The sequence below is a fragment of the Engystomops pustulosus genome, chromosome 3 (assembly GCF_040894005.1).
Source record: "Engystomops pustulosus chromosome 3, aEngPut4.maternal, whole genome shotgun sequence".
Classification (NCBI taxonomy): Eukaryota; Metazoa; Chordata; class Amphibia; order Anura; family Leptodactylidae; genus Engystomops; species Engystomops pustulosus.
The window spans coordinates 79,838,136-79,861,941 of record NC_092413.1 but is presented as its reverse complement, the minus strand read 5'-3'; the positions used below and the strand labels follow the sequence as shown (position 1 = coordinate 79,861,941).

The window sequence follows — 23,806 nt, the reverse complement described above, 5'->3', positions numbered from 1 at the left end:
CTCCTCATCAAAAACGGATGTTCGCCCACATCTAAATTCATTGAACCAATACCTAACTGTGGTCATAGATGGCGAAGTGTCCTCATAAACAGCATCCAACTTTTTTTTAATCTCCTCACATTTTTTCCCATCCAAAAACAAAAAGCGAATTACCGAACGATACTGCTCTTTTTCCTTCTTCGCGAAAATCACGAAACATGTCTTACTCAAATGGCTGCCATATCCAAACTAACCTATCAATCCGTCTGCAATTTGTTTTGCCATTGTTTTATAGATGGTAGCACACTATGATAACACCAACTTCCCTCAGGAATGCCCTTTGTCCTCATACACGGGTACTTATTGAACCGCCCTCATAATCCACCATTTCTCTAATTACCTTATATAGTCCATAATTGTCTGTAAAATATAAAAAAAAATCTTTCAGTTGATTTTAGGGCTGTAAGTTAAAATACACCATTGTCAGCCAGCCGTAGCTGGGAAGAATTGGCTGGGATTGTAGTTCTGAACATGAATTACATTTTTTTGACCCACAATGGTAGATATGTGCTGTAAGTTGCAAAGGTACAGTCAGAGATATCATGTTCTAAATGTCAGACCAAAGGTTAATGCTGTTAAGAAATGACAAAATGCCTATGGATTTCCAAGTAAAACTACTGTATGACTTATTAAGTTTCTTTATTGTCTCTGACTTTGCAAGTAAATGTCAAACAATTTGGCACAAAGCAAGTTACCTGCTACATTGAAATTTGAGCATATAAATAAATCCCATCAAGAAACCTTGAAGCGGGTGATTACATTGTTATTGTTATCATCATCATATGTATGCTATCATTGGCACACAGGTTACTATAATAGTATTTACCATGAGCCTTTAGTTCACCAAAGATCCAGCACTGGCCAACTATGAGTTTTAGACTGTATTCAGCATATGACCACAAATTTTAGCAAAATCTGTGAACAAGCTAGTCCCCATGTGAGTCATACAGTGATGGTAAGTCACTGTATTCCAAGAGCAGATAATGTACACTTCACAGGAAGGTTCTTCTCTCTTCCTAGCCATGCCCAAGACCCCCCTCAGGTCATATTGCTCCCAGGTGAGAGTTTGTGCATGCTCTTTTCATTCTGAGAGTTGGTCTATGCCAGTGGTGGCGAACCTATGGCACGAGTGCCAGAGGCGGCACTCTGAGCCCTTTCTGTGGGCACCCAGGCCATCACCCCAGAAGGAAGTTCACCAGACAGAACTCAAAGAATCTGCCTGCAGAATCTTCCTACAATGATAGATGAATTTGCCCTCCTTCTTTCAACTGCGTTGGTGTCCTTGGGAGGCTGAAGGATTGAAAGTTGTCAATGAACAAGGAGAAATACATTACTGCTTTGCAATAAATAAGAGGTTTTTGTTTGAAGTTTGGGCACTGAATTAGCATAATTGATTAAAGTAGACTTTATCAGTAAGAAGGATGTATTGAACTGTGACAAAGAATTCTTCACCAGTCAATTAAAATCATCTGACAGATACCCTTTAATGTTATGTTAGAACTGATAGCTATTGAACGCAATTTTATGTCTATGGTCAACTGCGAGGAGTAAAGTAAATAACTTTTTGATTACATTTTATGTTGCTTGTTACAGGGCTGCTCAGAAGTTAAATTTGTCATCTAAAAAGAAGAAACAAAGGACAACACCTTCCTTGGTGTCAGAGCCCCCACTTTTCTCAACTAGCTTCTGTGGTATTCTACAGACTTGTCCTCCACCTGCACCACCATGTTTACTGAGAGCAGTCAACAAAGTGAAAGATACTCCTGGACTGGGGAAGGTAAGGAAGAATTAACATTAATGTACAAATAAAAACAAATATTTTTTACAATAAGAAAATTGAAAGTTATATAGTTATCATGTTATGACCTATCAACATGATGACAGGTTCCTATCAATATGATGACAGGTTTCAACATCCAGAAACCAAGCATATTTTTCCCCAGAAAGTCCATAGCCAGAGTGAACAACCAGCTGCACACTGGAGAGGAAGAGCAGCACCTCTCCATAGAGAAGCAAGCGGTGGCACCATAACGCTGCCAAATATAGGACACGTCCAGGCCAGGCGCCAATGATGTCAATGAGGACCGATATGCGGCCCCATATGGTGTGAGTTATTTTGTTAAGCAAGATGAAGAGTTTGATGACACACACACTTATTGTTTTTATGCTGTTCTTTACTGAAACATTAATTTTCCTTGGATCATAGCCAAAAGTCCTAAGGCTTTTTTAAAATTTCTTGTCCCCGTTGGACATCCCTCACATACAATGAACCTTTTAGCACCAAGGGTTAACTGTATTGTGTAGATCAGTAAAATTGTTTCACAAACTTTTTCCGCCTGTATATGTTAGCTCCAACCACTTGTACTTGGCTCCGCCGACTTCTGCTAGGCCACACCCATCACGTGGTCTTTGAAATGGTGACATTTCTGTAGTGGTTTAATTCACCATGAAAGGACTTCCTGCCTGCTCAGGCTGGGATTTGAAGAGACATTGAACTGTCAATCAAAAGAAGGAGGCAGGGTTCACTGGCACCCCGGAGAAAATGTGACTCTTCTCTCAGAATTTGCCTCATTTCTACTCATTTGCATATAAGAAAAATGGCTGTAATTAAGGTACAGTGCCTCGGTGGCAGATAATGTTAGGTGATATGGGGAGGGAATTCAACCCTTTACCAGCAAGTACTAAAGGTGTGAGGGGTACAGTTCTGGTGACCGTTTATAAACATGTATAAAAAGTTCACAGGATGGGTAAAATTACTGTATATGTGTTGTGTTTAGACCAGGGAGGGTTAATATTGTGTTCGGCATGATTTCAAATAATCGCTAAAGCATGGATCCAGGTTTGTGATTTGACATTTATCAAACACCTGGAATAACAATCTGCAGCGTATTCAGCTCAGTTATTTACGCTGTCTACCTGTAACGTTAACGCCCGCTTAAGTTATTGTTAACCTTGGCACTTAGTTATTGGATTGAAGTGAAGTTAACAAATAAAGGATTTCACACATGAGTAAGTATAAAAAAATGACAGTCAGATAATTTATCCAGGTAAATGGCAGTTAATGATTATCCAAGACACTTGGCTGCGATTCCCTGCCATATTTATACATCGTATATTCATATATCAGAATAAAGATGTGTGTACATAGTAAAATGAAATTGTGTCAATGGATAAATATAGGCAGATTTATGTGATCTAGCGGAAACCAGGAGAACATGCTGTGCTGACTAAAACCCTGAACTTATTCACATCTCCTGGATCTAGCCTAGAATAATATAATCATTACAGGGGGTTTGAAGGGGTTGTTGAGAGGTTTAAAAACATGGCGTCTTACTTTTAAAAACAGCTCCTCTCCTGACCATGGGTTGTGCTTAGTATTGTAATTACCGTAGTTACTCGAGTATAAGCCAAGTTTTTGTATTCGGCTCATACTTAAGTATATTAAAAAAAAAACGTAGTACCTACCTCCGGCGCTCACCCCCGACATACTCTTCTCCTCACAGCTTGCCTTTCCACAAAGCCCTGGTTTCCCAGCAGTGCGGGCAGAGGCAAGTCTTTGCTCTTTGCCCGCGTATGCATTATCGTGTTGTCGCCAGCTTATGTCGTAGTGTGTGTCCACGGGCAAAGTGCATAGACAATGCCTCCACCTGCGCTGTGGAGAGAAGAGGAGGAATCCAGAGGTGAGTACAAACTTTATTATTTTTAAGGGAGGCTCTGCTGCTGGATATTAATTTATTATGGGGGCTCTGCTGCTGGACATTTTATTAAAGAATAGTTTCTGCATTTCCTAACTTCCTAGGCTTATACTCGAGGCAATTTTTGAAAACGCATCCGACAGGTTTGACCAATTATCTTAATTCAAACTGGACAAAAACGCATGTTTTCAAAAAACGCATGCGTTTTTTGACGGACTGCTTAAAAATGGGCCAAAAACGCGTTCAAATGGCATCACCCTTACTATGATTTATGTCAGAAACTGAAGTATAATTTAGCTTATATTTACACCAGCACAGAGATACTGCCATTCTAAATAAGATGAGTCTGCAGTCTCCTAAAAAATCATATGTAACAATGTGACAAACTTAGCCATATTTTCATGTTCTGCTTGAATTACTTTATTTCTTCATGATTTCAATCAATTTTTTTTTAATACGGTAAATACAAAAATAATCAGTTCATATATGTTTCCTGATACAGTATATGCTCTTATATAACTGTAGTCTTCCCCAATTTACAAGGAGCTAAGATAGATTACCCCATCATGGGTTTTTGAAGCCATTCCTAATGCATCACTTTGTAAGATATTCCCACTTTGACTAACAACCCAGTGCACAATATTGATTAAACCACAGGTCATATTCTTCCACTCCCCTATTTCGTTTTATGACCTTATCCTTTCTTCTCCTCTATTATCATTGCATGTTTTTATGGCCTGAAATCATTTAGCCATTGAGAATGGTTTTCACGGCCACAGTCAATTGATTTCTAGTCAACTTCTTTGAGGCACACAGGCTCAGGTGCTGCCAATTGCCACCCGGGAATGCTAGCCAATTACCTTCTGCTATAATATGGCCCGCACTGCCTAGTCATGCATAACATTTTGTTAGAAGATGCCTCAACACTGGCTGAGTGATGGAATGAGATGGCCTGAGGGAATAGGATTACAGGTTACCGTCTCAGTTCCCAGTTATTTTTCTAGCTACAATATTTAGCTCATCTAAGCTGGTCAAAGAATGCCCCTTCCACACGCAAGCCATGTAAAGCAAGGAGTGACCTGGAAATATTTTCAGTAATACCCAGACCATCTGAAACATAAGTCATATTTTCAGGGATTCCTGCATGTGCTAGATGTTCAGATATACCAATAGTCAGATATATCAATAGTCAAGGTAATAATATATATATTTATGACCTAGAAACAAGTCGTCATTAATCATTTCGTGACTTGTGAGCATCATAGCCTTTCGACTCCTCTGCCACTTGCTCATTGAATAGCAATCAGCACTGGGCTAATAGAGGAGCCCCTTTCTTATTCTGATAGGATTAAACCTCCAAAAACAATATTGATAACCCTAACGACCCTAAACCAACATAACCCCATTAGGCATCTGCCCCATAGCTAGTTTACTCCAGGGAATTACGGTAATAGCATTCACACTTTTTGTAGTTAAGAATTTTTTAGACATTCAGCATTTTCCTGTTAACATGGCCATGAATTCCTGTTATAAGCTATAGCTTTACAACGTGGTAATGCTAAACAGTCTGCACTTTGCATATGAATGGTTTATTAGCCATCTGTAAAAGCAGATTGATCATTTCAGTAAAACTTTATGGGCTGCAACTGACCAGAGTGAAAGCAGTCATCTTGATCATTTGTGGAGATGATTTTGTAAAGCAGATGTGCTGGATGGATCAAGAAAGAGGTTGCACTTATAATGGTAACACTGTCCTATTGTCTAGACATGATTTTCCTTCTTAGAAGAAATAGAAGAAAACAGTGGCATCTTAAAGCCCACGGATTCCTTCCCAGTCTGATAATGTCAAACCCAGACCAGTAAAAGTAAAATACATCAGTTCTTGCCCAAAGCTAAGTGGCGGCAATTTAATGTTAGCTTTTTTAGATGTGCCAGGAGCTGTGCTATCTTCTCAAATAACTTCCACAGCCAATCACATTTCTTTAATTATGAATTATAATAATCTTTATTTATGTAGCGCCATGAAGTTCTGCAGCGCTTTACAAATCAATGATCTACTATTACATGTAAATCAGATTTTACAATGGCCCAGTTACCAGTTAAACTGTTCCATTTTGTTTCAGAAGAAAGCAAATGGTCCAAAATTATATTTCCTGGCAATTAATGAAATTTAGATATTTAGAAATTTTGACTTTTGGAAAGGCAGCTTAGTCTGTTGTATGGTATGGCTGGTAAACATTTTTCAAGAAATTATATAGAAGATTTTTAAGACATATTTAATTATGGCACCAACCAGAAAACTTTGGTGATGGAACCTTTCCAGATATATTGATACACTAACCACATACATGTGATGTATTCCCTTATTGATTGACTACATACATGATGAGTATTCCCTTATTGTTTGACAATATACATGATGAGTATTCCCTTATTGTTTGACCACATACATGATGAGTATTCCCTTATAGATTGACAATATACATGATGAGTATTCCCTTATTGATTGACCACATACATGATGAGTATTCCCTTATAGATTGACAATATACATGAGTATTCCCTTATTGATTGACCACATACATGTGGTGTATTCCCTTATTGATTGACTACATACATGAGGTGTATTCCCTTATTGATTGACCACATACATGAGGTTTATTCCTTTATTGATTGACTACATACATGAGGTGTATTCCCTTATTGATTGACCACATACATGAGGTTTATTCCCTTATTGATTGACCAAACACATGAGGTGTATTCCCTTATTGATTGACTACATACATGAGGTGTATTCCCTTATTGATTGACTACATACATAAGGTGTATTCCCTTATTGATTGACCACATACATGAGGTGTATTCCCTTATTGATTGACTACATACATGAGGTGTATTCCCTTATTGATTAACCACACACATGTGGTGTATTCCCTTATTGATTGACCACATACATGAGGTTTATTCCCTTATTGATTGACCAAACACATGAGGTGTATTCCCTTATTGATTGACTACATACATGAGGTGTATTCCCTTATTGATTGACTACATACATGAGGTGTATTCCCTTATTGATTGACCACATACATGAGGTGTATTCCCTTATTGATTGACCAAACACATGAGGTGTATTCCCTTATTGATTGACTACATACATGAGGTGTATTCCCTTATTGATTGACTACATACATGAGGTGTATTCCCTTATTGATTGACCACATACATGAGGTGTATTCCCTTATTGATTGACTACATACATGAGGTGTATTCCCTTATTGATTGACTACATACATGAGGTGTATTCCCTTATTGATTGACTACATACATGAGGTGTATTCCCTTATTGATTGACTACATACATGAGGTGTATTCCCTTATTGATTAACCACACACATGTGGTGTATTCCCTTATTGATTGACTACATACATGATGAGTATTCCCTTATTGATTAACCACACACATGTGGTGTATTCCCTTATTGATTGACTACATACATGAGGAGTATTCCCTTATTGATTGACCACATACATGTGGTGTATTCCCTTATTGATTGACTACATACATGAGGAGTATTCCCTTATTGATTGACCACATACATGAGGTGTATTCCCTTATTGATTGACCACATACATGAGGTGTATTCCCTTATTGATTGACCAAACACATGAGGTGTATTCCCTTATTGATTGACTACATACATGAGGTGTATTCCCTTATTGATTGACTACATACATGAGGTGTATTCCCTTATTGATTGACCACACACATGTGGTGTATTCCCTTATTGATTGACTACATACATGATGAGTATTCCCTTATTGATTAACCACACACATGTGGTGTATTCCCTTATTGATTGACTACATACATCAGGAGTATTCCCTTATTGATTGACCACATACATGTGGTGTATTCCCTTATTGATTGACTACATACATGAGGAGTATTCCCTTATTGATTGACCACATACATGAGGTGTATTCCCTTATTGATTGACCACATACATGAGGTTTATTCCCTTATTGATTGACCACACACATGATGAGTATTCCCTTATTGATTGACAACATACATGAGGTGTATTCCCTTATTGATTGACCACACACATGAGGTGTATTCCCTTATTGATTGACCACATACATGTGGTGTATTCCCTTATTGATTGACTACATACACGAGGTGTATTCCCTTATAGATTGACCATATACATGATGAGTATTCCCTTATTGTTTGACCATATACAGGCAGTCCCCGGGTTACATACAAGATAGGGTCTGTAGGTTTGTTCTTAAGTTGAATTTGTATGTAAGTCGGAACTGTATATTTTATCATTGTAATCCCAGCCAGAACTTTTTTGGTCTCTGTGACAATTGGATTTTAAAAATGTTGGGTTGTCATAAGAATCAGTATTAACACTAAAGCTTCATTACAGACAACATTGATAACTGTTATAGCTGATTATTGTAGCCTAGGACTAAAGCACAATAAATTACCAATATCCAGAGGTCCGTTTGTAACTAGGGGTTGTATGTAAGTCGAGTGTTCTTAAGTAGGGGACTGCCTGTACATGATGAGTATTCCCTTATTGATTGACTACATACATGAGGTGTATTCCCTTATTGATTGACCACATACTTGGGGTGTATTCCCTTACTAATTGACCAAATACATGAGGTGTATTCCCTTATCTATTCACCTCATGCATGAGGTGAATCCCCTAATTCATTGACCACTTCAGTTTCCTTGAGGTTCATGAAATTCCTGCAGGCATGAAATACCACAGGCTTCCATATTACTCACAGCTATCTATAACACTTAAACACTGTGTGGATAGTAAAGCAGTTCTCACATGGGTGGAGGCCCCTTTAGCTTCCTACTTCTTATTTGGGTACAAGTGAGATTTGTCCATCAAGCCAAGCTGTGCAGGAAGAATCCAATGGGGAGCTGCCCAAATTACCATTCTATCTGTTCCTAGCTCATGATTAATCTATGTTTTCTATGGAGAACTGCAGTGTTAAATATTGATGTTTCCCTTTAACCTGATTCTGATCGATGTCAGGCAGGGATGCTACTCTGCAATTGGACCCAGAGATTGTGTGATTGTTGATACGGATTTGGTTTAGCAGAGATGCTGTGTTCTCTGAGATCCAGCACAGTTCTGCAGGTTTGTTCAGTGCTGGTGAGTTAAGTTGTTTCCCCTGTAAAATCTGTCTTTTACTCCTGCTTGGGGATCGCAGTATGTTTAAAGAAAAGACAAGCACAAGTTACAAAAAAATAGAAAAAAAATGCCCACAATTGGTCAATTGGAAGTTAATTTTATTTTGTGGAATTAGTGCTTTTCAGTGACATATCCATCATCAACTGTTGTTATATCTGGAAATTCAACCATAAATCATTTGAATATAGGATTGAAGCACAAAGGATGTCCTACTATAACACTGAAGGGCTGGCACTGCCATGCAGTCCATACCGTCCATCTTTACAGAAACATTTTTGTTCTCCTTTTTCTCTTGATAAGTTCACTCATTCAGTTGTATCACTCAAATGAAGTGTTCAGCTTCTCAGCTCCTGCCTCATGATTATAATCCTTTGATCCATGAACAAGCTAATTTACGGTAATAATGTAATTACCTTCTAAAGCAAGTCAAGGTAAATGAGATCAAATGCTCAGCACATAATATTGCGTAGGCAATATGTAGTATACATACAACATTTGGGCAGCTGTTTCTTGCAACATTTATTTTGCATTATTTATGATATATATAAATGTTTGCAAAGTGCTTACTAACCCTGCAGAAATACTTAGCAGTCCTGTACAAATGACTGATAAAAATCATTATATGCTAACACCTTTAACTGGATTTTGGTAAATGTCTTCTGTATTCCAGTACTTCTTTATGCAAGTAACACAACACATTGGTGGAAACAGTCATCAGTACTTAGGGTCAACCACTAATGACACCTACTGGTCATCTTTGAGGCTTACATCTAACTGAAGCCCAAGTATTCTATTGCATTAGTGGCTGCTAATATGTGTGACTCTCGGCTTTTGTGATGTATAAATTAGACATGGGAAAATAAGGTATATGAGGGTGCGATCTCACCTTGCAGTTACAACTGCATTGCAATGCATTTTTAGGTGCTATTACGTGCAGTTTTGTTGATTTACCACATGAAAGACATTAACTGAATGGGTGAATTTGATTTTGAACTCATTCCACAAATGTCATTTACCTGTTAAATTAACAAAACTGCACCTAAAACCACCTCAAAGCTGATTGGGATGCAGTTTTAACTGCAATGTGTGACTGCAATATAAACATATTTTAATGGCTGCTTTTACATGGTGTCGGATTACTCATGTTGCTCATGTTAATTTTATGGATTTTATTATAACTAAAAAAAATATTGCATATGTTGGACATACTTTTTTAGGGTGCTCATAGTTCATGCAAAGGTTATACAGGTGGTGAATATTCTGGTGAATAGAATTCTGTACCCCATAAAAATATTTAGACACTTGATTCAGTTGTTAGATATCCTGCTTGTATGATGTTTTTGTACCTTACAATTAGAATAACTAGTTGACATTCTTGAACAAAAAAGTAAACAAGGAAAGAGATCAGGAATGTCAATAGGTGTCTGCTGTGAAGCCCTCAGGCTTAGCGAAGTGGTGAGAAGGGATTACAGAAGAGAATGACATGTAGGAAGGTATTTTAACAACTTGATGAGCAATTATGAGGGCTGTAACCTGGACCAGCATTAGGTAGCAAAGTGTACAGTACCTTAAGGAGTACCATATAGTCTGCACATTATGCAATACAAAAACTTTCAGCTAAGAAATAGAGTTGTGTAGCTGTGTAGCTACATTTCCAAGGTTTGGGGACCAGGTATCAGATACGTGTATAAAGCTTGAGGCCATTAGTACTAGCACTGAGATTTTCATTCCAATCTGTGGTAATACTGTTTATGCCAGTGATGGTGAACCTATGCCACTGGTGCCAGAGGCGGCACTCGGAGCCCTCTCTGTGGGCACCCAGGCCATCACCCCAGCATGAAGTTCACCAGACAGAACTCAAAGAATCTTCCTACAGAATCTTCCTACAATGATAGGCGAATTTGCCCTCCTCCCTTCAACTGCATTGATGTCTTTAGGAGGCTGAACGACTGAAAGAACAAGGAGAAATAAATTACTGCTTAAATTGCTGTGCTGGCACTTTGCTATAAATAAGTGGCTTTTGGTTGACGTTTGGGCACTCAGGCTCTAAAAGGTTCGCCATCACTGGTTTATGCTATAATATTTGTAAAACAAAGGGGTTGTTCCATTATTTTAAAATGAAAGTAAAAGTTCAGAAGAAATTCCATTGCTGTTCCAATCATAATCCAATCTATTTAACCTGATACGCAGTAGATTATATTAATATCTTATAAAAAGAAGTTAAGGCATACCATTCGATACAACTTTTCAAGAACCAAGACTCTTTTGGTATCTACAAAAGTGAAAATGCTCTTTTGCTTTTTTGTATATTTTATTATTTTTATTAATTTGTGGGTGCTCATTGCTGTCTAATAAACAATAAAGCCCATTATATATCTTTCAAGATGTGCAGAAATCTTAAAAAAGAGCCACATATTCACATATTACATAATTATAATATATATTATATATGAAAGGAAACCTACCATGAAATCAAGCATGATAAACCAGGTACACTTACTCATAGATCCAGGCACCATGACTGTGGTAATCTTCTTATATTTGTTATCCATGGCTTCCATCCTTCGAGTATAAGCCGATCCGACTATAAGCCGAGGTACCTAACTTTTACACAAAAACCTGTGAAAACCTATTGACTCGGGTATAAGCCTAGCATATAACCTGCTAGCTCTTGCCCCAGTATATAGCTAAAAGCCCCTTTTCCCCACTATATAGACAGACAGGTCATGCTCCCAGTATGTAGTCTGCAGCCCCTGCCCCCAATATGTAGTCTGCAGCCCCTGCCTCCAGTATATAGCCTGCAGCCCCAGCCCCCCAGTATATAGCCAGCAGCCCATGCCCCCAGGATATAGCCTGCTGCCCCTGCCTCCCAGTAAATAGCCCGGAGTCCCTGCCTCCCAGGTTATGGCCCGCAGCCCCTGCCCCCCCACTATATAACCAGCAGCCCCTGCCCCCCACTATATAGCCTACAGCCCCCTCCCGAGGTATTTCCAGCCTATAAGAAGCAAAATGTGTACTCACCTTCCGACTCCCCACCTGACAGGTCCTCTTCTATCCATCGATGCTCCGTGTCCCTGTCAGTCACTCGCTGACATTATAGTGTGTGCCCACAGCGGCACACACACTAGAATGTCAGCGAGCAGCTGAAGTTATGATGCAAGCGACGGCACCGCGCCAGGAGACACGGAGCCAAAGCATCGATGGAAAAAGAAGACTTGCCAGGGGGTGTCGGAAGGTGAGTACACCTTTTGTTTTTGTTTTTTCATAGACCCTAGTAAAGGCCTAGTATGGGTTTTTCACACAGTGGAGCTACAGCACAGAGAAGCTCTGGTAACACCCCTATGGCCCTTCTGAACCATTAGCATTATTTTAAAAGTTGATTTTAGAAGAAAGGAGGCCATGTATAACAAATATAAAAACAATTACAACAGTCACAGTGCCTGGATATATGAGTTAATGTCATTGGCTTATCATACTTGATTTAAATGGTAGATTTCCTTTATTTAAATGGTGAATGCAGGTTATTGGTAGTCAGTAAAGAGGTGTACACTTATGTTTCCTATTTTATTATAGCACATTTGGAGTCCATTGTGCAGCAAGCTGTATTGTTACAATGGAACCAAATAGCACACATTTAGGTGGGCCAAAAGATGGATGTAAGTGCCCCATTCCCCACCAAGGGTAATAACCATGAACCATGATTAATCGAATGTCCTTGTCTGAAGGCGCAGCCACTATCTATTGTCTCCCAGGGACAGGCAAGGAAGATGTGTTCAGAAAAATAAGCTGAACCCTGCACTGTGTTTAGGTAGACAGACAATTAATAATACTTCACTATCCTATCGCGCACAGCATTTAGGATTATTGGGACAATAGACTGAGCAAGTGGCCTGTTAACCATGATCATTTTTCTCTGTAAGTTGTTCTGCCCTAATAAAACATTACAGCTCCTTCTTTCTTTGTTGCGGAAAAAAAAGCTCCCAAGTAAACCTTCTTCACTTTTCATTGACAGCGATATTAGTTCCATCCATCAACCCTTTAGTGCCACAATGTGTTATTTAGACCAATGGTGGCACTTCCTGTAGGGATGAATAACGATGGCCACTTCTATACAATATGATTATCAATGAAAAATGAAGAGGAAAGAACAAAAATCAGGAAGATATATTGGCAATCTTCTTATTTTCTAAAGCAAAAGCTTTTTTTAGGCATAACTGTTATTTTATTGGTGTTTATTTAGAGGTCTATGATGCACATAGTAAATAGCCTTATATTTAGGTAACCGTATAAGAAGTATTGGGGGAACACTTGTTGGCAGCTATTCTACCAAAATTATCTATAAATGCACCGCTTGGCTCATCTGAATTTGCATGTTTATTTTAGAGGATACATCAGAATAACCTACTTCAAGAAGAACCTAGCTGCAGTTTATATACCATGGGAAAAGGCATGGCATATTGTAATTTACTGTGTTGATTTCTCTATCCTAGAACATCAGGGGAGAAATTATATATACATGGACAGTTTAAGGTCGCCTCACAGTTTACTAAAATAAAAAATAATCCTCTTTTTATTTTATAGAGATTTATTGAAAAATCCACTCCAGAAGAAGTGCAAAAAATGGTGTCCTTGAATAAGACCTTTAGCAGGCTACCTTACCGTACGACAACATTATTATATCCAATCATCTATAATTTAACCACGTGTAACACAGACAATATTATAAAAACTAGCAAATTTAGTTATTGATTAAGAATTAAGATTGAAAATTCTTGGTAAGGAATGTGCAAACAATTTTTTCCCCCTGACACATATTTTAAATATAAAATATGGTAAGTATTTTTACATTTTCATAGGAAAGTTGTATCTTAGTTGAAGCTAGTAGAAACTTCATAAAGGAAGCTCTGGAAGACAGAACTTCTTGTTGGTGCTATGCCTCAAACAACATTTATCCTCATGTGTCCTTGACAGCTGCATGAAAACCCTTGCTAAATGAAAACGAAGAAGCTCTGGCAAACTGGCAATGCTGGCCAACCTCTGCATTGAAAAAGGCTAATCGTCCAATAGATAGACATGCATGACTTGGCTTTCTCTTTATGCCTCCTTGATTGAGACAAGATGAGCTTGCTGGCTCGGACAGCAGCTAATTTTGCTAGAACAATTTCCTCAGGGAATGGCTTTTATCCACAAAGGATGACAAGTGTGGCAAATTGCTTACAAAGCCACAGACCTAAAGGGCTTTTTGAGAGTTCTCAGATTTTTCCGATCATTGTGGTGCAGCAATGTCCCTGCTAAATCTGTGAACAATACTTCTTCTTGATCATTTCCCATTAATCTCATACTTTATCATTAAAGCAGTAGGGAAAGGTTAACTGGATACCATCAACATTCTAAGTCTTTTGCCTACTTACAGTGTTTATATAATAACAACTACATACTCATTGCTGATTTTTTTTTTTTTTTTACCAAGTCCTACTAAGTCTTCAACTTTTTACTCCTAGAGCTTGCCTTTGACGACAGACCTGGAGGTTGCTTTTGATGTTGGGTCTAGTGAATGCTAAATATTGAGGCTCAGTGTTATAGTATAGTATTGTCCTCTTTTAACTTATATGATATCCTCTAAAAAAAATAAATTAATTAATAAATGTCACACAAAAGCTATTTAGACTGGACAGGCGCCTAACTGAGACCATACACCCCCTTCCCCTGCAACATTTTGGTTTACAAATATATCAGCCGCGACAACATGCAGTTACCCCTGCATAAAAATTTATTTGGTGCGCTAACCCCACACAGTTTGTGCCCACAATAATAGCACCCCCTTTCCTTTAGCTACAACTTATGTTGCTCCCCCACCAGTTATAGTACCTCTTTTCCTGAGACCTCCTGACTTATTATGACCCCTCTCTGTGCTGTCCGTTTTGTAGTCTCCCTCCCAAATTTATGTTCCTTTTTTCGGAAGCCCCTCTCATCATTTCTTGAAGTACAATAATAAATCATTGCCTTAGACGGTCTGCTTTCCTGTTTTGCCATGGCTGTGCGCAATTCTGAAGCCATCATATAATGGCTACTGGCCTGCGGGATTTAGCTGTGAAAAGGATGAATGGTGATATGGAAAGGCAACATATCACCAAAGCAGTAAACTCTATCTGGGTACTCTGGAGAGTGGACTGCACAGCCACTGCGCAGGCCCCGTAGCTGCTACAACAGATCTTCGTCCTTTTAGACTAAGACATAACAGTCGTAATCGCCTCAGCTTTACGAGCAGATTATTGAGAATCTAGCTATTTACAATTCAGGAAAGTTGGATGAGACATAAACAAATTTAAGCACAAGATGGTTCATGCAGCAGACTTCAGATTTCAACCCATTTCCAGGAGTTGAAGGTACCCAGCAGCCATTTCACTATAAACACGCCGTGTGTATCCCCATCTATCCGTATTTTTCTACTAAAGAGGCAGAATGCAATGTATTCATGAATATTTTCACATCTTCTGCTCTTGTGGTCTCATCAGTAGAATTTGGGCCTATAGATATGGTTTGATGTGCATCTCATTAAATCTTTCCCCTTCACATATGTAATGCGCAATGCAGTGTTAAATTATCCTTCGGAAGACCTGAACATTATTGTAACAGCTCAAGGACAACCGAAGGACCTGAATTTATTGTAATTTTTACAACAAAGAAAAAAACACCAGCATTTCCATGCATTGTCATTTCAGTTCTATTCTATGATTTTGTCTTTTGTTTTAAACTAATGAAAAATCTATTACATTGTAATGATTTCATGTTAGACTATGCTGCTGGAATGGCGATAACGCTGATCCCCCAGCACTAGAATTATGTATTCTTAAATTAGCTCTAGTGTCATCTCTGCAAATAATTGGCGTCAGCATCTGTAATAGGAAGGCATTTATTAACAATTAACCTATATAAATGCCATGTAAAACAGAATGATATACTTCATGATTTCATCTCCTCCTCTTCTTAGAAGAAGAATTGCCAGTCTCAGGAGAGCGTACGGCTAAAGAATGACATATTACACATCTGATTTATCCCTCTAGCTGTAGGATAATGAATATGAAATATCCAATTCCTATTTACTCTAAAAAGTGAATGAAGAATCACTCTAGATATGAAAGCAAGATTTTACAGACAATTTTGGGAGCCAGTTTGTGACTTCTCCTGTTTTATTTTCCCTTACATGGTAATTATAGGTTTTAAGGAAAAGTAAATCTGTACCAATAGCGCTTCTGAGACATCTGCAGGGCTATATAAAGGATTATAGCCAGTTGCCAATAGTAACCAATATTAGCCCAGCAATTGCTGGCTGGCGAGACGTCTGCTGACTGTTCTATGTGCACTCCTACATCCTCAGGTTGGTAGTGTAATGTAATCCATCTTCAGGGGTCTTCTGCTAATCTTGCAGCCCACACAGGCTTTGTTTTGATTTCAGTTCAATTTGTCATTGGCTTTATACACATGAAGTCAGGTTTAATTTGTGTCTGCAGCTTCAAGCCAGATTACAACTAATTGTGTCGGAGGCTGCAATTTCCCAGCATTCAAGGCAATGCATATATTATACAGGCAGGAAGGCTGGAATCGGAAAATAAATAATCAATTTCTAATCAGAAAACATCATAAAAGGGACCAGTAACACATATTGTGCAATGACCCCTGTGACAGCAGCGTACCGAGGACACATTTACTAAGAACTGTGTACCAGTTTTCTGTCGGACTTTGAACATTCTTTTGGGCTTAAACTGCTTGCACAGGTATTTAAGAAGTGCCTGCATGACATTTGTGTTGCACATGACCCTTTTGTGGCGTGGGTGCACTAGTCATTATGCAGTTGCATTAACATGCAAAGTCCATCAGAATTGTATAGCACACCCCCCCCCCCCATGTTAAAGGTGCACCAAAAAAAGTGGTGCATTCTGTCGGAGCAGTGCAGATTCATGAAGAACTATAAACAGCAACATACCTGCCCTGTCTGGTAATTAAGCTTGGTTTCATTGGTGTGAACAGAACAAATCTCAAAAAAGTGCCCCCTCTCTCATCCAATAGTAATAATAATAATAGATGAAGTACCACTGCCTGAATGAACTATGGAACATACCTAACTTCTTACCAAAGTAATTACAAAATATGTCATGCTGCTACCCCAAAAATAATAATATTGTATATATAGTGCTTCCCTTTAAGTGAATTTTACTATATACAGCAGTGATGGCGAACCTTTTAGCGGCCGAGTGCTCAAACTGAGCCCCAAACCCCTCTTATTTATCGTGAGGTGCCAACCAAAAATTAAAGCAGTAACTTATTGCTCCCTGTTCAACAACTTCATATTTGCCTCCTATGGACAGCAACACAGTAGAAAGATGAAATATTTTCATCATTTTAGCTTCTTTCCACTGTCCTTCTGTACAGAGAGAATCATGTCCCTCTTCCTACAGTCCCAAGTATCAAACTATGACTGAAAGCAGCATATTTTAAGTTGCTTGGAACTGGAGGAAGATTCTTTGAGTCCTGTCTGGTGTGCTGGGGCTATGGCCCGGGTGCCCACAGAAAGGCCTCTGAGTGCCGCCTCTGGCACCCGTGCCGTAGGTTCGCCACCACTGATATACAGTATCCTACTTTTATAAAAATATTAAAAGTCCTCCCCATATTTAAATTTAAAATTGTGTTTTTAATTAAAATATATATCTAGTGCAATCCTCTCACATTCACTATATTTTAGGCTCTCCTTCCCTGCAGCATTATAAAATGCTGAGAACAATTGTAGTAATTCACTAAAGTAAACCCCCAAACTGAATTCATTATGAAATCAAATGTATTATATTAAAAACTGTGAAAACGAAAGCATAGTAATATATATAATACAGCTCCCCTCCACTGAAGTCATTGAGAAATATAGCATTTTAATTATTATTATTATAATTATTATTATAGCCTCACCAAGAATTCTTTATAAAAGCACATTAAAATTTTTAAAGGAAAAATTATTATTTATTACAGCTAAAGTTTGTGCTAGTTTAATTTTGGCGCATGATGGTCTGCAGGAAACTCTTTAGAAAAACCCAATGAATAATGTGTACAATACACTAAAATACCTCAACAAAAAATTATAGAAATAAAATGATGCTTTATTTGGTCTTGTTTATTTGAGTAAGGAATGAAGAAAGGTGTCATTGGAAGCAGCAGCCTTTTTGGCTTGTTCTAAATGGTTTGGACACATTATACAGTGAGACATTTTGACTGCACTCACTTTCCTAATAGTTCTCCTAAAATATAGAACTAATGTTTACAACTATTGTTGTTGTTGAGGTCTCAGCGTACTGTAGCAATGGCCAACAATCGGCTACTTTAGTGACATTTCTCCAACTTTATGCATGAAAAATAGGAAGAACTTGTTCAATGGTTCACAGCATAGAAAATCAACATCCAAACTGTGAAAAACTAAATCTAGACAACACCAGAACAAAAGTGTCAAATCATGTGATAAATACTAAATCAATAGTAATTTTAGGCAACACAAATGTGAATATGAGCTGTGACCTACATGCACTTTGGTAGCTAAAAATAGAAAAACAATATGGTGAAAGAAATGGCTAAAGTTAGAGAACTCAGCACAAAAGCGGCCATTAAATGCCTCCATTACTTACTCAGAGATGGTGTAACTGTACTGTGTGCTGGAGGGTAAATGAACAATGATGGGAGATTTTCTCGGTTGGAATCGTACGGTCCCTGAGCAGGACAGAATGAAGTTTTATATTTTCAGCAAAAGATAGCTGCGGGATATTCATCTGGGCCCGTGATAAATGGTTTTGACATTTTCCACAGACATAACTTGTAAGACAGGCCTTTTTATTCTCCAATGGTGAAGTCTGCATTATTGATCAGGCGCTGTTTGTTAAAGGTTGCTGGTAAGAATTACACTCGTCTGTGTAAAACAAGAAAACATTTATTGCAGTCTTTTTATGTTGTTCCATGTCTTCCTTTTATGCTTTGGGAAGTTAACACTAATGTATACAGTAAATAATACAGATCTGTTCAAAACATGATTGGAATTAAGAGAATGGAAGGAGAGCATAGGGTCAAATGAAGTAGTCTAAAGTCTAACACAATTCAGATAAGACAGAAAGAAATCAAATTATTGTATGTTTTTGTTACTTTCAGACTGTAAGAACGTTTTCAGCCATTTCCGCAATCATTTATTATCAGTAGGGTGATATGAAAGTGTCAGTCAAATCTCCTCAAGGATGTAAATGATGATATCTCTATACAAGACAATACAACTTTATACTTGAAAACAAAGGTTTTTCATTGCCAAATTAGCATTTTGTTTGGCATTTAGTGTTTTCCATTTTCCCTGTCAGAAGACATAAATAATTGTAGATACAAATTTATTACGTCCTATTGCTGAGAACAAAGCGGCATATTTTTGGCAGTAAATCTGTTATGTCTTATCTTTAACTGCACCTTTAATATCCCTTTTCTATCTGCCTCTAAGGAATTTAGTGAAACAAATTACGCAAATATAAAATATGAACTAATAAGTTAGTATGTGTAGATTTTATAGCACAACTGTATTCCAAAATGAATATTTGATTATACATACTGCAGCACTGTGGTTCCAAGTAACAGTGAGATATTTTAACCACATGCAATAGCTTTGTCATACGGCTTTCAGACATGAGGATCCTGGTGCAAAAAATTGGGAGCTAAAAGCTGACCATAAACATGGCTTAATGTTTGCTAGTGGGACTGGTCTACCAACTGATGTGTTTAGAGGCCTCCTGTCTGTCTTTTGGTGGAAGATAATTGGGAAATATGAATCTGTGTTGTGCTTTAACTTATCCAATATTTGTGTTCTCGCTCCGAGTCTGGCAGTAGTTTACTCCACTTTTCCAATTGGGAACATATGCATTCTCAGATGAGCTCAGTGTGGATCTGCTGGACAAGGGAGAGATAGTTGTCAGCATAACAAGCATTTATTCAATAGCTATCTGAAGTATATGGCCATATACGGTACTAAAAGAAGTAGTCATACGACTGTGCCAGAGAAAGCTGTCTAGTTAATTTGAATGAAACTGTTCCAAATACTATTAGGAGGTGAGCCATTATCTCAATATTTACCCAGTTGCTCATTAGAGGTTTTTGTGCTTTGTTTTACTTTACTTCCTATGTTGCTATCATATTGTAGCTTCTAATAATGTAGCTTGGTAACACATGTAATAAAATAGTTATTTGCAGGCAATAGAATAATGAATTCTTTGGTAAGGTATTCATGCCATATATTAGCCACAGTTTAGGAATAGGATGTACAAATCACAGGTATAGGATGAGACAATGATCAAAAGTTCATTAAATTTGTATTGATCCAAGGTATATTATATGACATTTTAACATGCTTTTGAAATAATGTAAAACTTTTAATGACTGGGAATGTGGAGGTATTTAATCTATCCTCAGATTACCAGGAGCAGCACTCCTAAAGTAACTATTTCCCTAATTCAATCCTCTGCCTAGAAGCCAGAAGGAAACTGCAGTTCACCACCAGTTATTATATATGTCAAATGAAATGGTCACAGTCGTATAACTACTTCTTTCATAAGAATGTTGGCTCTAGCTGAAAGGTTGTTTGTATGAACTTTGCTTATTAGATAGACAGACAGTCTGGGAAAGTGATATCCTTCTTTCTGTGGTCTATACGGGCTTACTTTTTATCAAGTATGGTTTGCAGAAAGAAAGTTTATTGGACCTATACTTTGCAAGCGTCTGGCACTATTGATTGAGGGCTGTTGATTGGTAAAGTATACATGCATGGAAGGCTTTTAAGCAGAAGCCCTGAAATTTCCTGAGTTACCTATACTTGAATGGAATCTTTGTCCATACAGCACGGCTTGAGTCACATGTCTGGAATAGCAGTTCTTCAAGTGAAGGAACATAGATAGCTCTCATAATTTTTCATGTCATGTTTTGGTTTCCACTAGTATCAGACCAGTCTCTAGTGGGTAGCATGTATCTAATTCTGTGGGCACACATTATGGGCTTAGTGTTAATGTACAGCAGAGAAAATCTAAATACAGTCAAGATTTAAGCAGGCTGTTCTATCATTTATAAGTATAAAAGTGCATTCATACCTCAGAGCTGGAATTTTATATATTTATTCAGGACTGGGGAAGTTGACGGATCAATAGGTGTGTTGTGTATTCACAGTGTCCTGTTTAGTAAAAATTCATAGGAAGAAACTAAAATACACAATAGAAATATTTACCATTTAGGATTTTGATATTTTATTGGGATGGAAGCGGATAAAATTAACCTATTCTGAAACGATGGACTTAAAACTTGCCTCATATCACCTGAAGTGTGGTCAAGAAAATGTTTAGTAGTTAAAACTGTACCTTTCTTTATGTAAATATTCAAAAATAAGTTTGAAAGAAACCGTTGATTTAGATCTTTAAAGGGAACTTGTCACCAGAAAACCCTTAAATAAATATAATGTACATTACCTTATAGGTGGTTTAATTGTCTTGTAATAATGTATGTGGGTATCCGCTGTCTTTATTCTCCATGATTATCTTCTTGGATGCTGTCAAGGAGGTGGGAGAGAGCTTGCATCCAGTCAGGCTCCCCTCCCTCCTCACAGCCGCTGTGGCTTGTAAAATCCACCCCTCCTCTCTCCCCATGCTCCACGTCTCTACTAGCTATTTGAAAACTGTAGCGCATACCCGGTGCATCTGACGTGTTGGTGCTGGGCAGCCTGTACTGGTCACTGCAGCAGTGCACCACGCATTCACCAGTGTTATGTGCGCAGTGTTGGCGAGAAAGTGCTAGCCGGTCATGCTCCAACATATACGTAGATGTCACTGATGAGCAGCGGATCGGCTTGTTCTCTCTTTCCAGCGCCGCACACATAATACTCACATGCCTTAAGTTTTCCACCACTGCTTTAGACTATTATTTTCAGTATTTGATTTTCTGACAGTACTTTCAAAGTGTCTAGCATGGTACAAGTATAATATCAGCAACAAACTGATCTTAATTGATTTGAGCAAAAAAGTTCAATTTACACCAGACTAAAGAGCAAAGACCCAAAATGATGTGGGTCTTTTGTGTTCATAACTACCGATGGAAGAGCATAAGTAGGTACATTGTAGAAATCATTGTGAAGAAGCCTCCTCTACAGATGTCACAGGCGTGTCTAAGTTCATCAATATTGCTTCCATATGCTTTGGATATATGCTTCCATATGCTTAGTACTGTATATTCTGAGACTGGTTAGAGCAGTAGGACATGACTTCATATTTATTTGCTTTTTTGATGTCAAGGAGACTCCAGCCTTCACACTCTGTATGAAAAGGTCAACTATTCAGGTAAATGCAGAATTACTCAGCTTTAACGAGATAAGGGAGAGACATACGGTACCCAATACGGCTAGCTTTCATTACACGCAACTGCGACACGCATTCAAAGCCCAATTCGGCTCCTTCAGCCTGACAGTGAAATTCTCCAAACTAGAGACTCTGATGAGTACCCCGGACCTCCCTAAGCCACTCACTCAGTGCTATGCTCTCCTACAAGAGCAAAAGTCCAGACCGTTTGATAGAGCCTGTGAACGCTGGAGACAGGATATCCCTGACCTGTCAGATGATGACTGGAGGGAGGTCGAACTGTCCTACTTCACATCTGTTGTGAGTGCGAGGGACTTCCTGATCCAATCTAAATTCCTCCATAGAGTTTACTTCACCCCTGCTAGACTATTTCGCATGGGAGCAATGCCTGATGATCTTTGCTTTCGCTGTCAGGCTGAAGTTGGATCCTTCCTGCATTGTGTCTGGTCCTGCCCTAGGGTCCATGTCTTCTGGTCCGAAGTGCTGGAGTTCCTTAATATACACTTTGATTTCCCACGCTTACTATCTCCCTCTGTGTGTCTCCTCGGCATCATAAACGAAGTTGTCAATGGCCACTATGACAAAATTTTCTTTAGGTTTGTCCTATACTACGCCCGAAAAGTGGTGGTGATGACCTGGAAGGACCAGGAGCCCCCTCCATTAAAAAGATGGATACTACTCATTAATAGTGTCATTCCCCACTACCGGTCCCTGTATGCCAACAGGAAGTGTCCCCAGAAGTTTGATCGCATCTGGTCCAGATGGTGCGCGACTCCCCATACAGCCTTATAATCACATGTGACATATACTCCTCTCCATGATGATGGAGACTGAGCGTGCTGGTGTGTGTGTGTGTGTGTGACTGATTGTCCCTGTGTCAATAGTTATTTGTGTTGTATCAAGATGTCTGGCTGCAGTATCCTGCTGTTATCTACTGTGTAATATCCCTCAGGTAGTTTTGAAACGCAGTAAGAACCTGATTGTTACCATGGCTGTTGTATAATAATCCTGTATTGGGGGAAAGGAAATATGTGACAGACAATCTTGTTCTCTGGTTTTGTTTATTATGTTTGTATAAAAATTAAAAAACTGCAAAAATAAATACTTTTAAAAAAAAACTATTCAGGTAAATGTCAGCAGGTGATCAGGAACCTAAAAGTCATAATCAGGCCTTTTTTATTTGTATTTTATTTGGCGGTTTTGAGAAATATGGCTTCTTTACTTTCTCTTCAATCCAAATTGGTTCCATCTACATTATTGCTACTGTTGCTAACTTGTTAGAAAAATAAAAAATTGCAATTAGATCATGTACGGAGAATAAAAAGTTTTTTTAACGTATAGTACATTTTATATACACTGCTGGTGGTTAAAGGAGTTGTACTGTGAATGCAAGTTCTCTTTAATTAATCAGCTCATTAATTTAATCATTTTAATTATTAGAACCTTT

General features: G+C 38.3%; 1 protein-coding gene across 1 annotated transcript in view; it reads left to right on the top strand.

The window, feature by feature from the left end:
- The window catches only part of KIF26B (kinesin family member 26B), a 214,700-nt gene that overhangs the window by 138,985 nt on the left and 51,909 nt on the right, over positions 1-23,806 (top strand). Inside the window, exon 5 of the mRNA XM_072141195.1 lies at positions 1,633-1,816. Coding sequence (XP_071997296.1) covers positions 1,633-1,816 — 184 coding nt within the window. The remainder of the gene's footprint in view (positions 1-1,632; positions 1,817-23,806) is intronic.